This window comes from Oncorhynchus mykiss, chromosome 10 (assembly GCF_057628025.1).
Source record: "Oncorhynchus mykiss isolate SJ-2025 chromosome 10, ASM5762802v1, whole genome shotgun sequence".
NCBI classification, from domain to species: domain Eukaryota; kingdom Metazoa; phylum Chordata; class Actinopteri; order Salmoniformes; family Salmonidae; genus Oncorhynchus; species Oncorhynchus mykiss.
The window spans coordinates 70,417,428-70,440,736 of NC_143031.1; the positions used below are offsets into that span (position 1 = coordinate 70,417,428).

Sequence of the window (23,309 nt, forward strand, 5' to 3'; positions counted from 1 at the left end):
ATCTGTCCATATAGTCTTATTCATTATAAGCTAAAAGGCGAAACTGATCCTAGATCAGCACTCCTACTCTAAGAGGCTTTGTGGATACGGGCTCTGATGCCACAAACTACCTAATGTTGTCAATGTTGTGGCTGTATTTGCATCTCCCCTAAACACACACACACACACACACACTCACACACACACACACACACGCCTGTACGCGCGTTGTGCACATGCACAGTTTGATGACTTTGATAAACAATTGATGACTTTGATAACTCATTGATCCTGCTTTGTATTATACCCATCAAGGGTCAGTCGTGGGAAAGGCTGTGATTATTCGGCCATGATTACTACAAGTTTAGATAACTGACTAGACTAACTTAACAATCTAAAAATTGTTAGCTGATTGAGTGACTGTCAGTGACTGACAAAACAAGAGAAACTGCTGATCCACAACCAAATGTCAAACTTGCACCTTGTGTATTCTAACTCTCAACAGTAAGTTGAGACCCCGACTCATTTTTGTGAAGGTCGGACCCCCAAGCGAACGCTTATGCCTGGAGCCGGCCCTGGTCTTCTGATAGTGATGGCTCTGATCAAGCCACTCGCTCACATGACTTGATTTGATAAGGGAAATCAGTGAGAGGAAGCCAGACGAGCCACAACACAACAACAATCAAGCTAATTCACAATGACACACAGGAGCTATGCAGACTATATGCCCTTCCAGACCTCCCTGTGGCATTGTGATGCAGACAGCCGAATAGCCTTCACCAACCGATTTCCGTTCTTAGATATTTTATAAAGTTGTAACCCTGGACTTAGAATGGAATTAAATTCTAATTCTATTGTTGTGACTCATAGACCTACATACACTAGCTGAATGTATTGTTTTGTCTAAGGCCATAAAAGAATGAGCAGAGTTAGCCCATAGGATATTCTTTAATATCCAGACAGAAGCCAGAGGAGAGATTGAGAAATGCTGATTGAGCGAACAATGGGATTGGTGTAGCATGGTGTGATGAAAAATAAGACAAGTTATTGCTGATGAGGGATGTTTTTTGTTGTCGTATCCCTGGCAGAGTCCCCAGGACCCATGTTGCTCAGTTGGTAGAGCATGGCACTTGCAACGCCAGGGTAGTGGGTTCGATTCCCACGGGGGACCAGTATGAAAAAAGGATGAAAATGTATGCACGCACTACTGTAAGTTGCTCTGGATAAGAGCATCTGCTAAATGACTAAAATGTCATGTTAAATGAGTCTGTAAAATCACTGAGCCTGTGCATTAGGCTCATATTTAGCATCGCTAGCAGGATCTAATGTAGTGTACTACATTGTTGTTGCTCCTTGGTAATATTGTTGTTGACACACACGTTGGTTTTTGTTTGTCTGTTCATTAGATTTTGAGCCATTTCAGTGAAGTTAGCTTTGATAGCGTTCCAGGAAATGTTAGAACGCCAGATGACCTTTGAAATAATATGGCCCTGGATAAAACAAACGTGTTAATATAAATTGTAATTGAAATGATCACCGTAAATATAACAATTCAAGGGCTTTTAGAATGGCGGGAACTCCCCTTTAGTTTCATGTTGATGGAAAATGAAGGGAATTGACCTTTTCATGTAATGTTGATGCAGTCACATAAAGCACATGACTTCCCACTACATAATAAATACAGTCACATCCTGTAATAAACCATGGGGTTCCTTTTATAAATGGCTTTCTATATAATCAATCAGTAATCTGCAGCCTAATAAAATCAATGCATGCTTATCAGGGATATTTACCCATGATGGCCTCGGATGACGGTGTTGTTTAAATGTATAACCTAACAAAGAAATGGCGTGTAGATAAGTTAGCTAGCTGGCTTGCTACTGGAGTTTGACTTTATGGTGGGAGGGGGAACTATAGTTGAAAAGCCATTGGTACGGTTCTTCTGCTGAGAGTCATTCAGATGCATGTATTGTGCAGTGAGCACACATACACACACACATTTGGGGCCTTAGTGTGACACTAGTTTGGCATGGCTATATAAATCTGTTGTGTGCAACTGAGAGGGGCTGTGACATTTGGAATCGATTAATCGAATCTTAGTGTTTCCATTTCGCATAAATTAGGCTCAGTTTAGATGTATTTATATCTCTGTAGAGCCTCGCTGTAAATTCATCTTATCTGTCGAGGCTCTGGTCTAGTGTTGGGAAACGTGAGATGAGTAATTGCCACCATCGGTCAGAGGGCCCTAAAAAATGTTTATGATGTAGTATATCTGACCCTGTTCACCTGTTGTTGTATGTACCACGTTACCCAACACAGTGAACACTCCTGTCGTGAGGGCAAATGACTTTCCCTATTTTAGCTGGGACTTTCTCAGCTAAAAAAAAAAAGTCCATGGTGACATTATCATTCAACTGCTGTAGTCTATTTTGCTTGTGCTCTTATTTATATTTACATTTCAAAACGTAAGCAAACACGCTGTTGTTATGGTAACAGCGGTATTGGAATTTTAATGTCACTCCTTCTCCGGTATTTATGTGAAAGTGTTTTTGCTGCTGTAAACAATAGCTTGTGTTTTTGGATCATTGTGTTGTGATGAGAGGCTCAGCCGAGTGGGTGTTGTTCTTCTCAAGGCCTACAACACATTAACAGGTATGTCTCTCATTCCAACAAAAGAGGTTAGACAACTGGTCTGTCAGCACCGCTGCTTCTGCCTCTACAACTAAAGGTAGTTTTGGTGATTTAAAAGGCATGTTTTCACAGGTGGTTGTGAATGACTCCAGAATAGAGTGTACCTCGTCAAATCACAGATTGTTGGTATTTATTTTGGCAGCAACTTGTAATTGTTAAGCCGTTGTTTTCAAATGAGGTCACCTCTTCTTTGGTCAATTGGACAATAATAAACTGTTTAGCCTAAAAAGTCTGTCAGTAACACATTGTCATACTGCCAGTTTGTCTTTCTTGGTGACAGAATGGCGTTTATTTACCCATAGTTCTCCTGATCGGCCACTTCCTGACATCACCAGTGTTGGGGTCATTACAAAAAAATAACTAATATATTCGCTGTTACTTCTTTCAACAATAGAAAATGGCTTATTACTCCCTGGGAAAAGTCATTAGTTACACGAGGAGGTGTGGTATATGGCCAATATAACATGGCTAAGGGCTGTTCTTAAGCATGATGCAAAGCGGAGTGCCTGGATACAGCCCTTAGCATTGGTATATTGGCCATATACCACAAATCATTGAGGTGCCTTATTGCTATTATAAACTGGTTACCAACGTAATTAGAGCAGTAAAAATAAATGCTGTCAGCCAATCAGCATTCAGTGCTCGAACCACTCAGTTTATAATACTTGGTATATTGCTTTTGCATTACACCCCAAAACGTTGCGCATCCTCACTCAGTGTAAACAATGTCAACGTTATGTTGGCCTATACACCTACACAAGTATACATAAAAATCAAGCCTTAGTTGAGGTTGGCCTTACAGGTGCTTGAAGAGATTGGAAGCCCTCGCCACCCTCTGGCGTTCTGGATGCACCGCCCCCCCACATTAAGCCAAATACGTCACTTAACTCCTGACATTGACGTTGAAGTGCAAAATCTAGTCCCTTAGGCTTAGAAGCTTTTCAAACTGTTCTGTAATGGAAAAACATGAACTACTAGACCTTTTCCATGGCGATTCCAGCCCTGACTGGATGTTCCATTGATAAACGTGGCTCACATGGCTCACTGATAAAGCACTTCCATTCCTCATCATTAAATGGTTTAGCATTGGCTTTTGTCCAGAGACAAACCCTGCCGGGATTGGTTATTGTGCCTTTGATCAATAGTTGAGCTGTAGGCTTCAGACCCATTAGGCATACAACACAGTGGACTGCTAACATTTGAACTTTTCTCTTTTCTCACACTTTTCTCTTACCCCCAAATGCACACCTCTCAGTTATATGCATTAGATGTAGCTAGCGCACCTCTGTAGAACTGAAAGAGTATAGCCTAGTGGTTGCACACACCATCGACATGAAGAAAGGTCGGTGTGACATACCAGTGGTACGGATGAGGTGCTTTAGGTACACCATAGATACGAAAGGCTACCGCCAGCTATACCCCCTAGGAGTCAGCACGGTAAGAGAAAGAGGAGTTTAACCCTTTTCATTTCCACAGGGTCGTATTCACTAGGCATGAAACAGAAGCAAACAGGCCAAAATGGGTACTTACTATCTAAACTTTTCCATTAAGCGATTTGCATTGAACACCAAATGTTTTGTTTTGTTATGGTGTGCCCAAATGAATACAACCCAGTCCATGTCTCTACTGTACATAGCCTATCCTCCAATGCATGTTTTATTCTGTAGTAACCCGACTAAAGGTCAGCACAGCTGATCTGATTGCCCCTGTGACAGTATGCTGAGGCAGGTATCGTTTACATCTCTGGCTTTACACATGGGGCTCTGGTATTACAGGGAATCCACCCGCCTCACCCATCCCTCATTCTCCTTGTCTCTTTCCACAGGTGAGAAAAGTAAAGCGGGAGACAACGACAGTTCTCCGAGCCGTGCCCCTTCCCAGTCTCTCTCCTGGCCTGCCCTATGTGAGGCCCCTGGTCCTACCCGTTCCCCTGGCTCCGGAGGTGAGGAGCCCCAGCCCTGAGAGAATGGAGCTGACCCCACCGGGGGCCCCACAGGAACCTCAGGGACCAGCCACGGACGCCTGGGACGTCAGCGCGGTCAAGACCACGGAGGTCCTGAACAGGTCAGTGTGTAGTGTAGTAACAGACAGTTATTTTGGGGCCGTATGGTGGAAAGTTAGAAATAGGTAGTTTTTAACAGGTTAGTAGTTCATGATGTTTGTATTCATTCAGGAGCACAATAGCATGTCTGGAATTTGGAAAGAGGTTATATTAGGTAGCTGATTATTTTTTATTAAATGCATAATAAGATGCTACGGATGCCGACAAATGTATGTAAAACGCGTTCCAATGCATATGGTATTGGTGGTTCAGTAGTCCATGTAGCACCTCTTCCCTGAATAATTAAAGCTTGTCTCATAGCAGAGAAGAAACACAGCTTGCAGGTCCTGGATGTCAGCCAAGACTTCTGAAGTATAGCCTAGTTTGCTAACACAGCTTGCAGGTCCTGGATGTCAGCCAAGACTTCTGAAGTATAACCTAGTTTGCTAACACAGCTTGCAGGTCCTGGTTGTCAGCCAAGACTTCTGAAGTATAGCCTAGTTTGCTAACACAGCTTGCAGGTCCTGGTTGTCAGCCAAGACTTCTGAAGTATAGCCTAGTTTGCTAACACAGCTTGCAGGTCCTGGATGTCAGCCAAGACTTCTGAAGTAAAAAAAAAAAAAAAACCTAACACAGGTTTTATGATTTTATGGGAGTCACTTAAAAGTGTATCAATCTATCTGCACACATTTTAGTAAACATTGAGTTACACGTTATTACAATACATACATGCACTATTACATCAAATGTTGGATGTCTGACAATTTTCAATTTTGGATGTCTGACAATTTTCAATTTTCAGCTCAATGAGAAGAAATCTAATGTTATTTTATTTGGCCCCCGCCTTGCTAGAACCCAGATTCTAGCAATCATGTTTAAGGCTCGGTTTAGTCCCGTCCTATATCTCTGATCCTTTATCTCCCTACGAGCCAGGACGCAGCCTGAGATCCTCTGGCAAGGGACCTGTTGACCATTCCAAAGTCTCGGTTGAAAAAGAAAGGAGACCAAGCATTTTCCATTAGGGCCCCTAGACTTTGGGAGGGTCTGCCAGACGAGATCAAGCTTGCAGATTCAGTGCCTCTTTTTAAATCCCTGCTGAAGACACAGTTTTATAAAGATGCTTTTAATGTATGATTTGAATGTGTCATTAGCTGTCTTGTTTCCTTCACCTTCCTCCTGTCTTTGTTTATTTTCTAGTACTTTTATTTTATGATGAGAAACACTTTGTTACTTGTATTGAATAGCGCTATAGAAATAGTTATTATTATTTTCAGTATGTAATAGTACAGTATGAGTTTAAAGGTACATACTAGTAACCCTGTGTAATAACACAGTACGAGAGACTAGTTGTAAATATCTTATGACCACTGTTTGCGTTGGTGAGACGTTCCCGTCATTGTAGGGTGATTGTGCTGAGTTCAGAACAGCCAGCTGCCATTTGGGATCTAAAAAGCCGGGAGCCAATCTTGGTCGCAAGGCTCCTGTGGCATCCCAATGGCATCTAAACATATTTATTATAAGTTGGCTGAAACTGGACCCTGTCTGAATCAAGTGTCCCCAGTCTGGGAATAGCATGTCTGCAAAATAACATGTACAGCTGTGTTGGTTGGTTGTTGAGGCCTCCTTAGGGTTGATGTTAGCATTAGCCTAGTGCTAGCTAGCACACCCAGTGTTCAGTTGCTCTTAAACAAGATAGCCTTGTCCTCAGTGCATGGCATGCAGTCACTATGATGTAAGATTTAAGATGGAGCTTTTGTCTGTGGAGGGCTTAGTCAATCAATCAATAAGCTTCCTGTAGGTAGTTGTTCATGGAAAATACAAAATATTGGCCTGGTCATATTGGGCATGCATAAAAGTTTGTTTTAATAGGAATTGCTTATTTAACCTTTTATTTAACTAGGCAAGTCAGTTAAGAACAAATTCTTATTTACAATGACTGCCACGCCCTACCCCGGCCACACCCTAACCCGGACTACGCTGGGACAATTGTTCGCCGCCCTATGGGACTCCCAATCACGGCCATTGTGATACAGCCTGGAATCCACCCAGGGTCTGTAGTGATGCCTTTAACACTGAGCTGCAGTGCCTTAGACCGCTGCGCCACTCAGGAGCCCAAATATATATTTATTCAATGTTTATTCAGAATTAATAAATGGCTCAGTGGAAACTGGTAACTGCTGAATACAGGCTTCATGTTGTGTGGTGTTACTTGGAAGAGGACCTCTGACACAGGGCTTGTAAGAAATAAATGTGCTCACTAGATATTCAATGCTAAGTATCAGCTAGGAAAATGAAAGCAGAGCTCATCTCGCAGGAGCAAATGGAACATGTATGCTAAGCAAACAAAATAGTAGGTACAAGCTAACGGATGCTAAACTGAACCGATACGAGGCTGTGTTATGTTACAGCTTGTGTAGTACAGCTCTCTAGTAGTTGATCTGGAGACGAGCACATGTGTGCATGCACGCAAACACACGCACATACAGTATAAATGCATATGTGGAAGTGGTGGACTTTGCAGTATTTTTTGTATCTTTTACTGCCTTTAAATAGATAAGATAACAGCGTCTAAAAATACCTTCAGGTAAAGCCTGAAACTGTCTTTGAAAACATGCATTAGGAGTGCCTGGCCATACCCCCAATACGCCTTCATTAATAGAAGAAGTGAATATGCAGTTGAAGTCGGAAGTTTACATACCCCCTTAGCCAAATACATTTAAACTAAATTTTTCACAATTCCTGACTTTTATTCCTAGTAGAAATTCCCTGTCTTAGGTCAGTTAAGATCACCACTTTATTTTAAGAATGTGAAATGTCAGAACAGTAGAAGCGCCAATATTTTATTTCAGCTTTTATTTCTTTCATCACATTCCCAGTGGGTCAGAAGTTTACATACTCAACTAGTATTTGGTAGCATTGCTTTTAAATTGTTTAACTTGGGTCAAATGTTTCGGGTTGCCTTCCACAAGCTTCCCACAATAAGTTGGGTGGATTTTAGCTCATGACAGAGCTGATGTAACTGAGTCAGGTTTGTAGGCCTCCTTGCTTACACACGCTTTTTCAGTTCTGCCCACAAATTTTCTATAGGATTGATGTCAGGGATTTGTGATGGCTACTCCAATACCTTGACTTTGTTGTCCTTAAGCCATTTTGCCACAACTTTGGAAGTATGCTTGGGGTCATTGCCCATTTGGAAGACCTATTTGCGGCCAAGCTTTAACTTCCTGATGTCTTGAGATTGCTTCAATATATCCACATATTTTTCCTGCCTCATGATGCCATCTATTTTGTGAAGTGCACCAGTCCCTCCTGCAGCAAAGCACCCCCACAACATGATGCTGCCACCCCCGTGCTTCACGGTTGGGATGGTGTTCTTCGGCTTGCAAGCCTCCCCCTTTTTCCTCCAAACATAACGATGGTCATTATGGCCAAACAGTTTTATTTTTGTTTCATCAGACCAGAGGACATTCCTCCAAAAAGTATGATTGCAAACCGCAGTCTGGAGGTTTTGGAGCAGTGGCTTCTTTCTTGCTGAGCGGCCTTTCAGTTTGTCGATATAGGACTCGTTTTACTGTGGCTATAGATACTTTTGCACCTGTTTCCTCCAGCATCTTCACAAGGTCCTTTGCCGTTGTTCTGGGATTAATTTGCATTTTTCGCACCAAAGTATGTTCATCTCTCGGAGACAGAGTGCGTCTCCTTCTTGAGCGGTATGATGGCTGCGTGGTCCCATGGTGTTTATACTTGCTTGCTATTGTTTGTGCAGATGAATGTGGTACCTTCAGGCATTTGGAAATTGCTCCCAAGGATGAACCAGACTTGTGGAGGTCTACAATTTTTTTTCTGAGGTCTTGGCTGATTTCTTTTGATTTTCCCATGATGTCAAGCAAAGAGGCACTGAGTTTGAAGGTAGGCCTTGAAATACATCCACAGGTACACCTCCAATTGACTCAAATGATGTCAATTAGCCTATCAGAAGCTTCTAAAGCCATTACATCATTTTCTGGAAATTTTCAAGTTGTTTAAAGGCACAGTCAACTTAGTGTATGTAAACCTCTGACCCACTTGAATTGTGATACAGTCAAATCAAATCAAATGTATTTATATAGCCCTTCGTACATCAGCTGATATCTCAAAGTGCTGTACAGAAACCCAGCCTAAAACCCCAAACAGCAAATAGGAAAAACTCCCTAGAAAGACCAAAACCTAGGATGAAACCTAGAGAGGAACCAGGCTCTGAGGGGTGGCCAGTCCTCTTCTGGCTGTGCCGGGTGGAGATTATAACAGAACATGGCCAAGATGTTCAAATGTTCATAAATGACCAGCATGGTCAAATAATTATTAATCACAGTAGTTGTCGAGGGTGCAGCACCTCAGGAGTAAATGTCAGTTGGCTTTTCATAGCCGATCATTAAGAGTATCTCTACCACTTCTGCTGTCTTTTTAAAACAGCAAGTCTGGGACAGGTAGCACGGCAGTGTAAAACTAACAGGTCTGTGAGAGCCGGAATTCTTACTGGTTGGTAGGTGATCAAATACTTACGTCATGCAATAAAATGCAATTTAATTACTTAAAAATCATACAATGTGATTTTCTGTATTTTTGTTTTAGATTCCGTCTCACAGTTGAAGTGTACCTATGATAAAAATTACAGACCTCTACATGCTTTGTAAGTAGGAAACACTGCCGATTTTGCAAGTTATCAAATACTTGTTCTCCCCACTGTAAGTGTATGTCAACTTCCGGCTTCAACTGTACAGTGTATTTTTTTGTATCAACAAGACACAACCTTAGTAAAATGTTTGACAGATAACCTATGACAAATCAACACTATTCCTTTTTAGGTTGTAAAATGGGACTTTCTAGAGGGCTTTTTTACTATTATTATTTATTATTATTATTATTTCAAAGTTATTGTTAAAGGACAGTAGTTGCCATATTATTATTGTTACTAGGTATTGTTTGTTTTAGTTCATTTTCATTTGGACACTCTTGAAAATGACATTGTGCATCTAAAGAGATTTTCATCTAAATACATATCATTACCTAATTATCCCTAGCAATAGCAACAGGTGCTTTCCCATTGAGTGGCAACAGCCTTCCTCGTCATGCACTTCATAGGGACAGTAAATCTATCGGAGGCTTAAAGGATTATACCTTAAAAATACCCTAGTCTGGGGTATCGGATGGCCGATTTGGGGATCGGGTGACAGGGAGACCCTCGTAGCCTTTATAAGCAACCCTGTCTCTTGTTGTAGCTATGCTAATAGCTGACTGGTACAGTGTTTCTATTGCTGCTGTCACATGATGTGACGGACCTTTTAGCTAAAGTTCAGCAGACTGGTATAGCTAGCGAAGGATTGCCAGACCTATTTGGAAACGCATACTTTACTGCCTAAGAACCCAAAGCCTACTAGTTGCCTCATGTTTTCAGTGGAGTATAGGATGGCTAACATTGAGCATAAACTATGTATAAATAGTACAACTGTATATAAATACATGTGCAATTAAGCTGCCCTTACTTTCCATAGGTATGTGTCAGGCTTGTATCTGTGTCAGTACAGCATCCAGCACTAAGCAGGAACAAACTGGATCAAACTGGATTTCAACTGAGAGATGGGTAGAATGCTAGTGGTGTTGAACTGCATTTTGTTAAATCTTGAGCTGTGAGATCTAGGCCATTGGAAGATACGTACTTAGGTTATCAGTTGATTTCTCTGGGGTCAAATTGTAACCCCTTGGCTAGAATATCTCCTATTGGCCCCTCCTCTACTTCTCTGTCCCCTCTCTACTTCTGTTCTTCATCCTTCTATGCTAGTCTTTATCAGATCTCCCCTTTAAAAAACAACTACAATTACACATTTTCCATCAATTGATTCAGTCGATTAGTCTGCACTTCACTGTGCTACGTTTTCCACCTGTCAGCTTAGATGACCGGCATATAAGCAGGTTTTGAGCCATGAATAAGGGCTTCACTTTACATGTCGGCCTCTCACCGGTTTGGAAAATACCAGTTTGCCGGTGGCACTGCTATGCAAACTCCACATGTGCATGTTTAACATTGTACACACATCTCATTGAGAGTAGACTACAGTGGGTTTCCTAGGATATGACATAGAGGTATTGCATCATCATCAGAGATCACTAGGATACTACATAGAGGTATTGCATCATCATCAGAGATCAACTCGTGGTAACACTAGGAGACTGTGAAGAAATGTTTGCCCACTGTCTGTGCACGGTTTAGACATTGATCCTGTCTAGCAACCGGGATGGATGCTTCATCATTACAAAGGCTCCTATCAATTCATCCTCATGTCTCAAATCAGAAGCACAAGCCAGCATAATAAAGGCATGTGAACAACCCGCCCCTAGTTGGCTCTGGGATTGAAAAAAAGCCACCTTTCAGTTACTGGCCCAATGCTCTTAACTGCTAGGCTACCTGTCACATCACGTAGGCACTCATAGGGTCTCTTCTAGATACAGGCTACATGCACATGCTGGTTGTTGTATGTAGTTGCCATGGTTCACTGACTTGTGACCCATTATCTTTCTTAGAAAGAAATCCATTGAAAGCGGGTTGGGGGGGTGTGTGTGTGTGTGTGGGTGTGGTGTGGTTGGGTTGGGTGAGGAATGTAACGGTCTGGTGTGAGTGTCAGACACTCTGGGGAGGTTATTGTTGGCCAACAGGGAGCCTCATCCAACAAGTCTGCTTGGATTTAAGGAGGGAAAACCCTAGTAGCTGGCACCTGTCCTCAACCACTCTAACCTATAGGATACTCCTACAATGGTTCCCATCTGCAGAAAAAGAGAGAGAGGATATCAATTCTGATTCAAACAGGTGTCATTGGCTCCTGAACAGCAAATAGGAGAAGAGGGTCAGAGACTTGGCTCAAATGTTATTGGCTGCTAAACCGGCCTATAGGTTAGGAGGGGGGGTTGGAAATGTATAGGAAGAGATGAGACTACAGTGACACTAGTCAAGAAGATGCTAGTTGCCATGGTTTCTGCCATGTTTGACTTCCAAGTCTGTCATTGACCCTTCACTCTCTAAAGGCCCATCTGTAGATGTGATGGCCATTTTCTGCTATTACAATTAGGCTATCAGCTGGTGTTTTGGTGTTGATTATTGACTATTTACACTGAACAAAAATATAAACTCAACATGGAAAGTTTTGGTCCCATGTTTCATGAGCTGAAATAAAATATCCTTGAAATTTGTCATATGCACAAAAAGCTTATTTCTCTCAAATGTTGTGCACAAATTTGTTTACATCCCTTTTAGTGTGCATTTCTCCTTTGCCAAGATAATCCATCCGCCTGACAGGTGTGGCATATCAAGAAGCTGATTAAACAGCATGATCATTATAGACATGCACAATGCCACAGATGTCTCACACAGGAATGTCCACCAGAGCTGTTGCCAGAGTATTCAATGTTAATTTCTCTACCATAGCAGTGCCACCGGCAAACTGGTATTTTCCAAACCGGTGAGAGGCCGACATGTAAAGTGAAGCCCTTATTCATGGCTCAAAACCTGCTTATATGCCGATCATCTAAGCTGACAGGTGGAAAACGTAGCACAGTGAAGTGCAGACTAATCGACTGACGTCATTTTAGAGAATTTGGCAGTACGTCCAACCGGCCTCACAATCGCAGACCACGTCTACCCACTCCAGCCCATCACATCAGCGTGTATGGCATCATGTTAGTGAGCGGTTTGCTGATGTCAACACTGTGAACAGAGTGCCCCATGGTGGCGGTGGGGTTATAGTATGGGCAGACATAAGCTACGGACAACAAACACAATTACATTTTATCAATGGGAATTTGAATGCACAGAGATACGGTGACGAGAACCTGAGGCCCATTGTCATGCCATTCATCTGCCACCATCACCTCATGTTTCAGCATGATAATGCACAGACCCATGTATCAAAGATCTTTACACAATTCATGAAAGCTGAATTGCATACACACAAGACATGCCACCCATTGAGCATGTTTGGGATGCTCTGGAACGATGGGTATGACGGCGTGTTCCAATTCCCGCCAATATCCAACAACTTTGAACAGCCATTGAAGAGGAGTGGGACAACATTCCACAGGCCACAATCAACAGCCTGATCAACTCTATCCGAAGGAGATGTCACGCTGCAGATGGTAAATGGTGGTCACACCAGATACTGACTGGTTTTCTGATCCACGCCACTACCTTTTTTTAAAGGTATCTGTGACCAACATAGTAATGGCCTAATTTATTTCAATGAACTGATTTCCTTATATGAACTGTAACTCCGTAAAATCGTTGAAATTGTTGCATGTTGCGTTTTATATTTTTGTTCAGTGTAGCTTAGTAAGAGGAAGTCGCCATGTTCCTGCTGCCATGGTGATTTAACCCCGTTGACCTGGCTTATGGCCATAATGTCAACGTGAAGAGCTGACACTGGTCAACCACAGTACAACTACAGGTCAAGGTCATTGGTACCTCTCAACATAATGAATCTGGATGATCATATGAGCATATCACTGTGCTCTCGCCAGCTGTTCCCTTTCATTACTCTATAATTATGCTAGAAATGCATTGAAAACTGGTTTACTGGTTGAGAAGGAAAGCTGCCTACAAACCATATTGCTCATTAAACAATTGGCTACTTTTCTCTCCAGAGTTCCAGCATGTTCCCCCATTGCCCCTTTGGCAAAAAAAAATCGTAATCTCTGAAGCGTGATGGGTTTATGGTAGCATTCCCTTTACACCTTGGTCTATGGTGGAATGTACCGTCTGTAACTTGGGTTATGAGAGTGTACACCAATAGGGGCTCAAGTAGGTAACCGGTCCAAGCTTTTTAGGTTTGGTACACTGCACGGTTCTATTCTCCAAAAATTCTAAGAATGGACCATGAAGCAGGCTATGGTTTATCGTCCTTATTAAAGTAGTGTGGAAAAGGCCTGGCGGGCGCAGAGGAGAAGGGGAGAAGGGCTGGAACACTGACCTCCAATCAGGAGAACGTATACTCCAGTAAGATCCTCATGGAGTCACCTGGACTGGAACCCAAACGGAATATGGCTCAGTTTCAACCAAAGTTTAGATTCCAGGCTAGTAGTCACATCCATATAATAATGCAAGGCTATGAACCTGAAATTAATTCTGTGACTTTGAATATGACCAATGGGTCAAATGTGAAAATGGTAGTGTCAAACAAATTGTCCTTATACTGGTATAGGGTATTGAGAAACCATTATTTAAACAACCTGGTCAATAGGGCACTATGGTAAAAATGTGTTGAGTTGAATGAAATAAAGATTATTTATTTGTCTACAAAATGGTGGAGGGTTGCCAGCCTGGCCAAGTTCTTTGCTAGTTTTCCGTCACCTCTGCGAGGATTAAGTCTCCTCAACAGAGCCACTTGTTATTCCTTAAGTAAGGTAGTGGGTAAGCAGGATTTCCGTTTGCAACAATTCGTGACAGCACACATTATTTTAATACGCTTGCCAGACTGTTTAACACGGCCTAAGTATAGGGAAACATTTCTCGGCTGGCTTCCACTAGCAATACGTACAAATTGTGAAATGCTGTTGTGAGGTGCTCTTGGTACCTTGATCCGGAAGGGGGATTTCATAGACTATGTACGTAGGTTGTATTAGAGGAGGTAAGGGAAGAAAAAAATCTCACATACACACACACACACACACTCATTCAGAATTCTTCAAGATAGAGGCCAGATCATGTGATATGGTAAGCTTTTGAAGTTGAATGAACTTCGGCCCATTTCGGTTCCCGACAAACTGAAACCTAAATCCTCTGTTTTGAACTTGGTACGGTGTTCGGCCTTTACACCCCGGGCAGCTAAACCAGTGGTATGTTCTCCCCTCTCAGCCCTAGACGGTGACATACTCACACCCTCCTTACCGTTAGACTACTGGAGCTACTGCACGTACCCAAAAACACAGAGTCCAAATATTTTCTCCATGGCCCATTTAACCACAATTCAGTCTTGTGTGTATTAGTGAGTCTATTGTTTAATTTCAAAAGTGTCTAACCCTATTTACAACCCATGATTAGACAGTATTAGCTGTTTATTGGCACAATTGCCAACTTTCATGTACTGTACCCCATGGTTATGAGAAAATGGCACTGGTGATTGAGGTTTGGTTTTCTTATGAAGGCTATGTAACCCTTTCCGTGGCAATATTTAGGGCTTTTTGCAGCAATTTAATACACTATGTTAATCACACACATGCTTCTGTAGGCTACGTGATGTTTAAGGTAGTAAGGCCCTCGGCAGGTTAACGTATTTTTTTCAGGATATGGACATGTTAAGCAATCTCCACATTAAGAAGTTCCCGTTCTTGTTGCATCATTTCTGTCATGTGTAACTATTGGCCCAGGCCCCGCCAGAGCTATACCAGAGGAGGGCACACACGGCCCTTCAACTGTCACTTTAATAATTCCCAGAGACAAGCTTTAACAAAACGTACTGAACTGACTGGAGCATTAGGTGGCTATTGTTCCAGAGACAAAAGGACATTCTGTCCCCTAAAAACACCACTGAGGTGCAGAGAATGGGAGAAAAAAAAAAGTGTGCTTCATATGTAATATTGCATCACTCTCACCCCACAGTGGCTAACCTAACTGTTTTTTTGTTTTTGCATTTCAGCTCCCAAGAGGAAGACAGCAGACCCATATCTCCTTTCTACATAAGGTAGGTCCTGGTCTTGTTTTTGTCCTGAGAAAAGAGGTCGACAGGATGTTATTATGGAGATGTGGGGTCATGGGGCCTATCTGCTGCATTTCATGCCATCTCAATGCATTAACATAGGAAACAATAGGCCCACCAGAAAGAGGAGGGGAGGGAGGGGGCATGCTGTGCACATGCAAGCTGTCGTTGTTATGATGGTGGCAGTGTGAGCACGTGGTCTCTGGTCCAGCAAGACTTCCCGTAAAGCTGTAAAAACCAAAACATTTCCCTGATTTTGTATAGTAGCGAGAAGAAAGGGATCTCTGTCAACCCTGAGGTTGAGACTGACACCTTTTCGTTTATTGTTATCGTGCTGGTCATTCTGGATATTGACCTCTCCAACGGGCCTACACACTGTACTCCTTCCTGAAATTGTACAATTTAACATCTCAAATGAGATCAATTGTCATACAGTACATCCCATTGTTTCATACATCTGGATATTGATCCATCACTGTATTGACAAAGTATCTGAAGAAATAGGTACATAGCTTCACAAATATATCATATAACAGAACATTTCATGTTACTACATCTATAGTGCGGAACCGGATTCCCAACATAGTTTGACAATCCACTCAATTGTCACACCTCCACTTGATGGAAATATTCACCAAAACATATACCCATCATGAACTGCTTTGACACGCTGTCATACAGTGACATCAGACCAACATGGTTCTTAATGGAACCGGATCGTTCTAGTTTTGACACCTTGCCATACAGTGAGATCAGACGAACAAGGTTCTTAGTGGAATTTCTGGTTGAACCGGATCATTCTGCTCTGACACCTGATCTATGAGTCACCCTCCAGTCAGGCACCCCCCATGACATTTTATGGCATCACTTCCTGTTAACTTCCTGTTTGGCTGATACTGTAAACTCTAGTCATGTCAACTTTACCGCCTTCACCAGGTACTTTGAGGCACATTGAGTGTACCTGCTGAACTCTATATTAAGTTCATAAGCCTTGACACAGACCCTCATTCGGCCTTTACTCCTTTGAAATGTACCCTAAACAGGTTTCATCCTTCACATATACCTAGTTATGTGTTCAAGACCGTGACCAGTAGCATACATCTGATATTTTCACAATGATTTTGCTCATCGATGGTGATGGCTCAGAGGCCATAATGTATATGATGATGAAGGATGCCAAACAGGGGTGGACTGGCCATCTGGCATTACGGGCAAATGCCAGATGGGCTGGTCCATTTTTAGCCCAGTGGGCCTGTCGGGGCCCTCAAGGGACAAATGGGCTGGTGTTGGGTAGGTTTGGGCAGTATCCAGATTTTCATACCTTTTCTGTACCATACTGGGTACGCACAAAACAATTTAGGCAACAGGGATCTTGACCCAGGAGGGGATTGAATGGCTCTGCTGTAACCAAGAAGCTTGATCTTGACATCTAGCAAGTTAGCAAACCAAATGCATAGCTGGAGCCCTGAGCTGGATATAATTTATTTGACACATCTTAGGTTTCTTCCAGTGGTATAGCACAGCCAGTATTTCCAAATACTCCGGTATACGGTATAAACGGTATATCGCCCAAGCCTAGTGTGGAGGCCTCGAGGATAAAAATGGGCCGGTATGGGGGTATCAAGTAAAAAATAAGGGCCGGTGTGTTAGAAATGCTAGGGACAATTTCTGGTCCCAGTCCACCCCTGATGCCAAAGACCTTGACACTACAGAGGAGAAACATTACCACAGTGACTGATGTTTACCACTACACAGCCTGTGATAGCCTGCCTATGTGCTAGACTGCCTATGTGCTACCCTGCACAGTAATTCTCTCTCTTCCTCACACAACATTCTTAAGTGAGTCATGCTTTCTAAGTAAGTCCAGCGTCTACTTGTTCTCCGTCACATACACACCGTGGGTACCACAGGATAGCTTAATCCTTTCCCAGTCAGAAACAGAGCTCACCTTTCAACCATGTTTCCTTTCTATGGTGATCAAATCCTGGCTAATAAGTGACTGTGGTGTAATACTGGATTAGTTGAATGGACGTTCATTTCCTTTTGAATCCCTGTAGGTTGGGCACACACCGAGTTGGAGGTGTAGGTTCTCATTTAATGTTTGGTCTGTTTCAAGCCCCCTGTAGAGTGACTCTGGGAGCTTTTCCTCTACGTTTACTGCCTTCTAGCGCACGTGTGTGTGTGTGGTGTGTGTGTGTCAATGTATGTGTGTGTCAGTGTGTACGTGTGTGTGCGTCAATGTTTGTATGTGTGGCTCCATGGAGATGCCTGTTGCCTGGTAACCCACCACTAGGACTGTTAGCTTAACATGGGTCACCCATTCCTTCTAGAACATCACATTCACTCTCTGACCCATAGACTATAAACATAACACTGCAAATACTCCTTTAAAGGTGCCCTATGCAGAAATCGCTCCGCCATTTCCTGGTTGCTAAAATTCGAATAGTTCGCTTAATTTCAGTTTGTGACAAAACAAGCATGTACAATCTTTGTACCATCTAAACCACTGTGAAATATTTTTATTTTACCTTTATTTAACTAGGCAAATCAGTTAAGAACAAATTCTTATTTTCAATGACTGCCTAGGAACAGTGGGTTAACTGCCTTGTTCAGGGGCAGAACGACAGATTTTTACCTTGTCAGCTCAGGGATTCGATCTTGCAACCTTTGGGTTACAAGTCCAACGCTCTAACCACTAGGCTACCTGCCACCCCACTGTGAAATATATTCTCCATAACCAAAAATATTGTACCTTCAGTTGATGTACAAAACCAAAAGTAAAACACGCAAAAACTAAACTTAAGCATGGGAAGCATAGAAATAGAGCACATAGAACATCTACCGCTTCTTAGACTTGCTTTCAATGATAATTATATATTACAGCTTTTAATGGACTGTTAGCACTTCTAGTGCCTCTGACCCACTCCTATAACATTTTTAGCATAGCGTTCACACTCACTCACTCACTTGTTAGCTAGAGTAAAAGTAACATGGAACGGCCCAAATGGCACCCTACTCCCTATATAGTGCGCTACTTTTGACAAGGGCACTATAAAGGGAATTGGGTGTAGTTTGGGATGCAACCTTATAGCCTCAACCGTCTAACCAGTTCATCTCCATAAAGACACGATGGAGCGCTCTGCCATGGAAGTAGATCCCCAGTAGGACATTTGTTGTGGTGCTTTGGTCTGTCACCATGACTACAGTATTGGAGCACAAATAGGTCTCCAATGATTGTAACCATGTTGATTATCTGACTCCAATTCCACCCTGTGGTTTGCTTTGAGTTATAATGATACCTACCCAAGGCCTAGTTATAATGATAGCTACTATTTCTATTTCTTCTTGTTGTTGGCTTGCCGGCTGATGGAAACACTTTAAATGAACCTAAATGAATCATTGCTTATCTAACATGAAATAAGTGTTTGATATCATAATGCTCTCAGTCCTGGATTTGGATCTCTCTCTTGTCTCTGTTTTAAGATGGAGGTTCTGGATCCTGAGTCACAGTCTCTTATTTTGTTGACAGTCAAGAGAACCGTGTGTGCTCCTCTTGTGGTAAGGGAAGGTCATGGCCAGGGGCCGACTGTTTGACAGTTCACGACCCACAGGGCATATTCATTGCACACCAAGCTGCATCCGAAATGGCACCCTATTCCCTATCTAGTGCACTATTTTGGACCAGAGCCCTATGGGTCCTGGTCAAAAGTAGTGCACTAAATAGGGAATAGGGTGCCATTTGAGACGCTCCCCAAGCCTCACCTCATTCCAGACTTGTTACATGTACGTGTCTAGAGTGGGCGGAAGGTTTTAATAGCTAAACTCAGTGGTACATATAATCCCTTTCCAGACAGTGATGTCATATCCTGGAATGGATTGGTAGCCTACCGGTACTTGCCCCCCTTTTGCCCGCTGCTGTGCCCGGACAGAGGCTACTTAGCATGGGGTTGGCATTCCCAGTCTCCTGGTTGTTACACTAGACTAGAGACTTCACATTGGGAGGTTTAGGTTGCATGTAAACAGGCTAACGACTGCTGCCCTTGTTGCAGGATAAATATGGCACTGTCCAAAAGACACAACAGGAGACAGAATAGAATAGAACTTTATTGTCCATCTTGGAAGCGTTTGCATTATGAATAGGGTTAAATATTAAAGACCTGTCATAACATGCTTATTATGTACTTATTACCATATGTTTGATAAATACTAAGTCCTAACGATTCACCCCATCCCAAGGTAACTAGGATATCCAAATGATGTCTCCCTCTAATGGTGACCTTAACTTTATTCATTAAGGTTCCTTCCCTTGTCTTAAACATGTTTAAGCCATTGAAGGTGAGCATTTACTAAAGTCAGTTAAGATGCTGAACTGCAGTCAGGTCAAGACCCTGGTTAGGACGACGAACACTCACATGAGCTTCCCTGAGACGGTTTCTGATAGTTTGTGCAGAAATTCTTTGGTTGTGCAAACCCACAGTTTCATCAGCTGTCCGGGTGGCTGATCTCAGATGATCCCGCAGGTGAAGAAGCCAGATGTGGAGGTCCTGGGCTGGCATGGTTACACGTGGTCTGCGTTTGAGGCCGGTTGGACGTATTGCCAAATTCTCTAAAACGCTAAAACAACGTAGGACGCGGCTTATGTAAGAGAAATTAACATTCAATTCTCTGGCAACAGCTCTGCTGGACATTTCTGCAGTCAGCATGCTAATTGCACACTCCCTCAAAATTTTAAACATCTGCAGTGTTGTGTGACAATACTTTTTAAAGTGGCTTTTTATTGTCCCCAGCACAAGGTGCACCTGTGTAATGATCATGCTGTTTAATCAGCTTATTGGTATGCTACACCTGTCAGGTGGATGGATTATCTTGGCAAAGGATAAGTGCTCACTAACAGGGATGTAAAGAAATTTGTGCACAAAATTTGAGAAATAAACTTTTTGTGCGTATGGGAGATTTCTGGGATCTTTTATTTCGGCTTGTGAAACATTGGACTAACACTTTGCGTTTTATATTTTGGTTCAGTATATTTTGGTGTCAAAATGACCCATAGTACCTCGTGACATATGAAGTTATTTTTGGTTGTACAAGCACTTTGTGACATCTGCTCATGTAAAAAGGGCTTTATAAATACATTTCATTGATTGATTCATTTTAATCTTTCAAAATATTACGGTGTCCAACATCTTGGTGACACATTATGGGCCATAACATCTTGGTGACACATTAATACATGTTAGTTATTTTAACCCCTAGCATTTGGTACCAGATGTATATTTGGCTTTTCAACACTGACAGTGTCATCCATTTTAGTCAATTATTTTCGGGACATAGCGACATTTACCGTTAACCCAGTTTTAAAATAAAACCTTTGGCTAGAACTGAACGAGAATAGAACATGCCAGACTAAAAAATGTGTTGATTGTACACATTTTGAAAAGTCATCAGAATTACCTCGCGATAATCAGATAAGCGATAAGCTTGGCTTCAATTAATCTCTTGTTTGATGTGACTGTTCATTGTTTTATGCTCTGTTTACACACTAACACCGTACACACACTTTTCATCTATGTAGAATCACTGTTTTAATCCCATATAATTACTCTGATCTCTCCTCCATCAGCTCTCTCATTTGTCCATCCTCACCTTGGCCCCACACACACACACACACACACGCTATCACTGTCAACACTGATGCTGATGGATGAGATGTAAGGAGAATATTGTGTATTGTTGGGTGCTCAGTACCCCCACACACAAGCTGAAGGAAGGAAGTCATGCTTATGTGTATTTCTGTGAATTCTTCTGGTCTTTCCTGGTACTGTTGGAGCTCAAATAGCCTCCTATTGACATTGAAATGGATTGAGGAGTGTATTCTAGATTTGTATTAATAAGATGTAATATTCAAATTTAGTAAGATATGTATTTAGAGTATGGTGCCAAAGGCCATTAGTAACGACCTATATTCATGTTTTTGTTGAACTGAAAAATGTACGCCTGGCCTCAATAGCTGTGCTGACACTGCATGCTATCCCTTAAGGGAAGGTGGTAGTAGGCCATATCACTATCACCTGGTCTAGCAGACGCACTCACACAAACACACACACACCACACAAACTGACACACACAGACACGTCAGATGAGAGAGGAGCTGGCAATCTGCTGTCACTCACTGTATGTAGGGCCTGTCATGTCCTCTTCATTAGTCGTGTGTGCGTGCTTGTGTTTGTGTGCACGTGCGTGTGTAACAATAGACTAATATTAAGGGGGAGACGTGCGATCACAGCTTACCGGTCACCATGGCAGCCAGCCACTTTGCTCCCAGAGGGCCTCCTTAGGAGCTGACGTTTTGACACACTTGCGCACACACACACACAGACACATGTACATACATAACACACACACCCTGGCTGCCTGTGGTCAGCTACAGAGCCTTGGGGCCTGTGAGGGCTGCCTGTGGTCAGCTACAGAGCCTTGGGGTCTGTGAGGACTGCCTGTTCAGACCACCTGTCTCTCTGCTGTCTTAAAACATGCTCTCTCTCTTTCTTTCTCTCACTCTTTCTTTCTCTCCTTTCTCACTCTATTTCTCTCTCTCTTTCTCTCTCTTTCTCTCTTTCTCTCTCTTCTCTTTCTCTCTCTCCTCTCTCTTCTCTCCTCTCTCTCCCTCTCTCTCTCTCTCTCTCTCTCTCTCTCTCTCTCTCTCTCTCTTTCACTCTTTTCTTTCTCTTTCTTTCTCTCTTTCTCTCCCTTCTCTCTCTTTCTCGCCCTCTTTCCCTCTCTTTCTTTCTCTCACTCTTTTTCTCTCTCCTCTCTCTCTTTCACTATTTTCTTTCTCTCTCTCCACAGCAACCACCTCTCATCTGTCCGGTGTAGATCTGACCTGACTAAGTGAGTACACTGCCATTCTATATTATATACTCGCTACGATGAACAGTTCCAGGAGGACATAGTGGTGACCATGCAGCATAGTTATATTATATACTCACTATGATGAACAGTTCCAGGAGGACATAGTGGTGACCATGCAGCATAGTTATATTATATACTCACTACGATGAACAGTTCCAGGAGGACATAGTGGTGACCATGCAGCATAGTTATATTATATACTCACTATGATGAACAGTTCCAGGAGGACATAGTGGTGACCATGCAGCATAGTTATATTATATACTCACTACGATGAACAGTTCCAGGAGGACATAGTGGTGACCATGCAGCATAGTTATATTATATACTCACTACGATGAACAGTTCCAGGAGGACATAGGGAGGACCATGCAGCATAGTTATATTATATACTCACTACAGTGAACAGTTCCAGGAGGACATAGTGGTGACCATGCAGCATAGTTATATTATATACTCACTACGATGAACAGTTCCAGGAGGACATAGTGGTGACCATGCAGCATAGTTATATTATATACTCACTATGATGAACAGTTCCAGGAGGACATAGTGGTGACCATGCAGCATAGTTATATTATATACTCACTATGATGAACAGTTCCAGGAGGACATAGGGAGGACCATGCAGCATAGTTATATTATATACTCACTACGATGAACAGTTCCAGGAGGACATAGTGGTGACCATGCAGCATAGTTATATTATATACTCACTATGATGAACAGTTCCAGGAGGACATAGTGGTGACCATGCAGCATAGTTATATTATATACTCACTATGATGAACAGTTCCAGGAGGACATAGGGAGGACCATGCAGCATAGTTATATTATATACTCACTATGATGAACAGTTCCAGGAGGACATAGTGGTGACCATGCAGCATAGTTATATTATATACTCACTATGATGAACAGTTCCAGGAGGACATAGTGGTGACCATGCAGATTAGTTATATTATATACTCACT

General features: G+C 42.4%; 1 protein-coding gene across 12 annotated transcripts in view; it reads left to right on the top strand.

Annotated features, from left to right (window-relative positions):
* The window catches only part of LOC110498641 (protein FAM13A), a 76,796-nt gene that overhangs the window by 28,662 nt on the left and 24,825 nt on the right, over positions 1–23,309 (top strand). For all 12 annotated transcript variants that reach the window (XM_090187703.1, XM_090187705.1, XM_090187704.1 and 9 more), the window contains 3 exons: positions 4,496–4,734; positions 15,370–15,414; positions 22,273–22,314. In XM_090187703.1, coding sequence (XP_090043829.1) covers positions 4,496–4,734; positions 15,370–15,414; positions 22,273–22,314 — 326 coding nt within the window. The remainder of the gene's footprint in view (positions 1–4,495; positions 4,735–15,369; positions 15,415–22,272; positions 22,315–23,309) is intronic.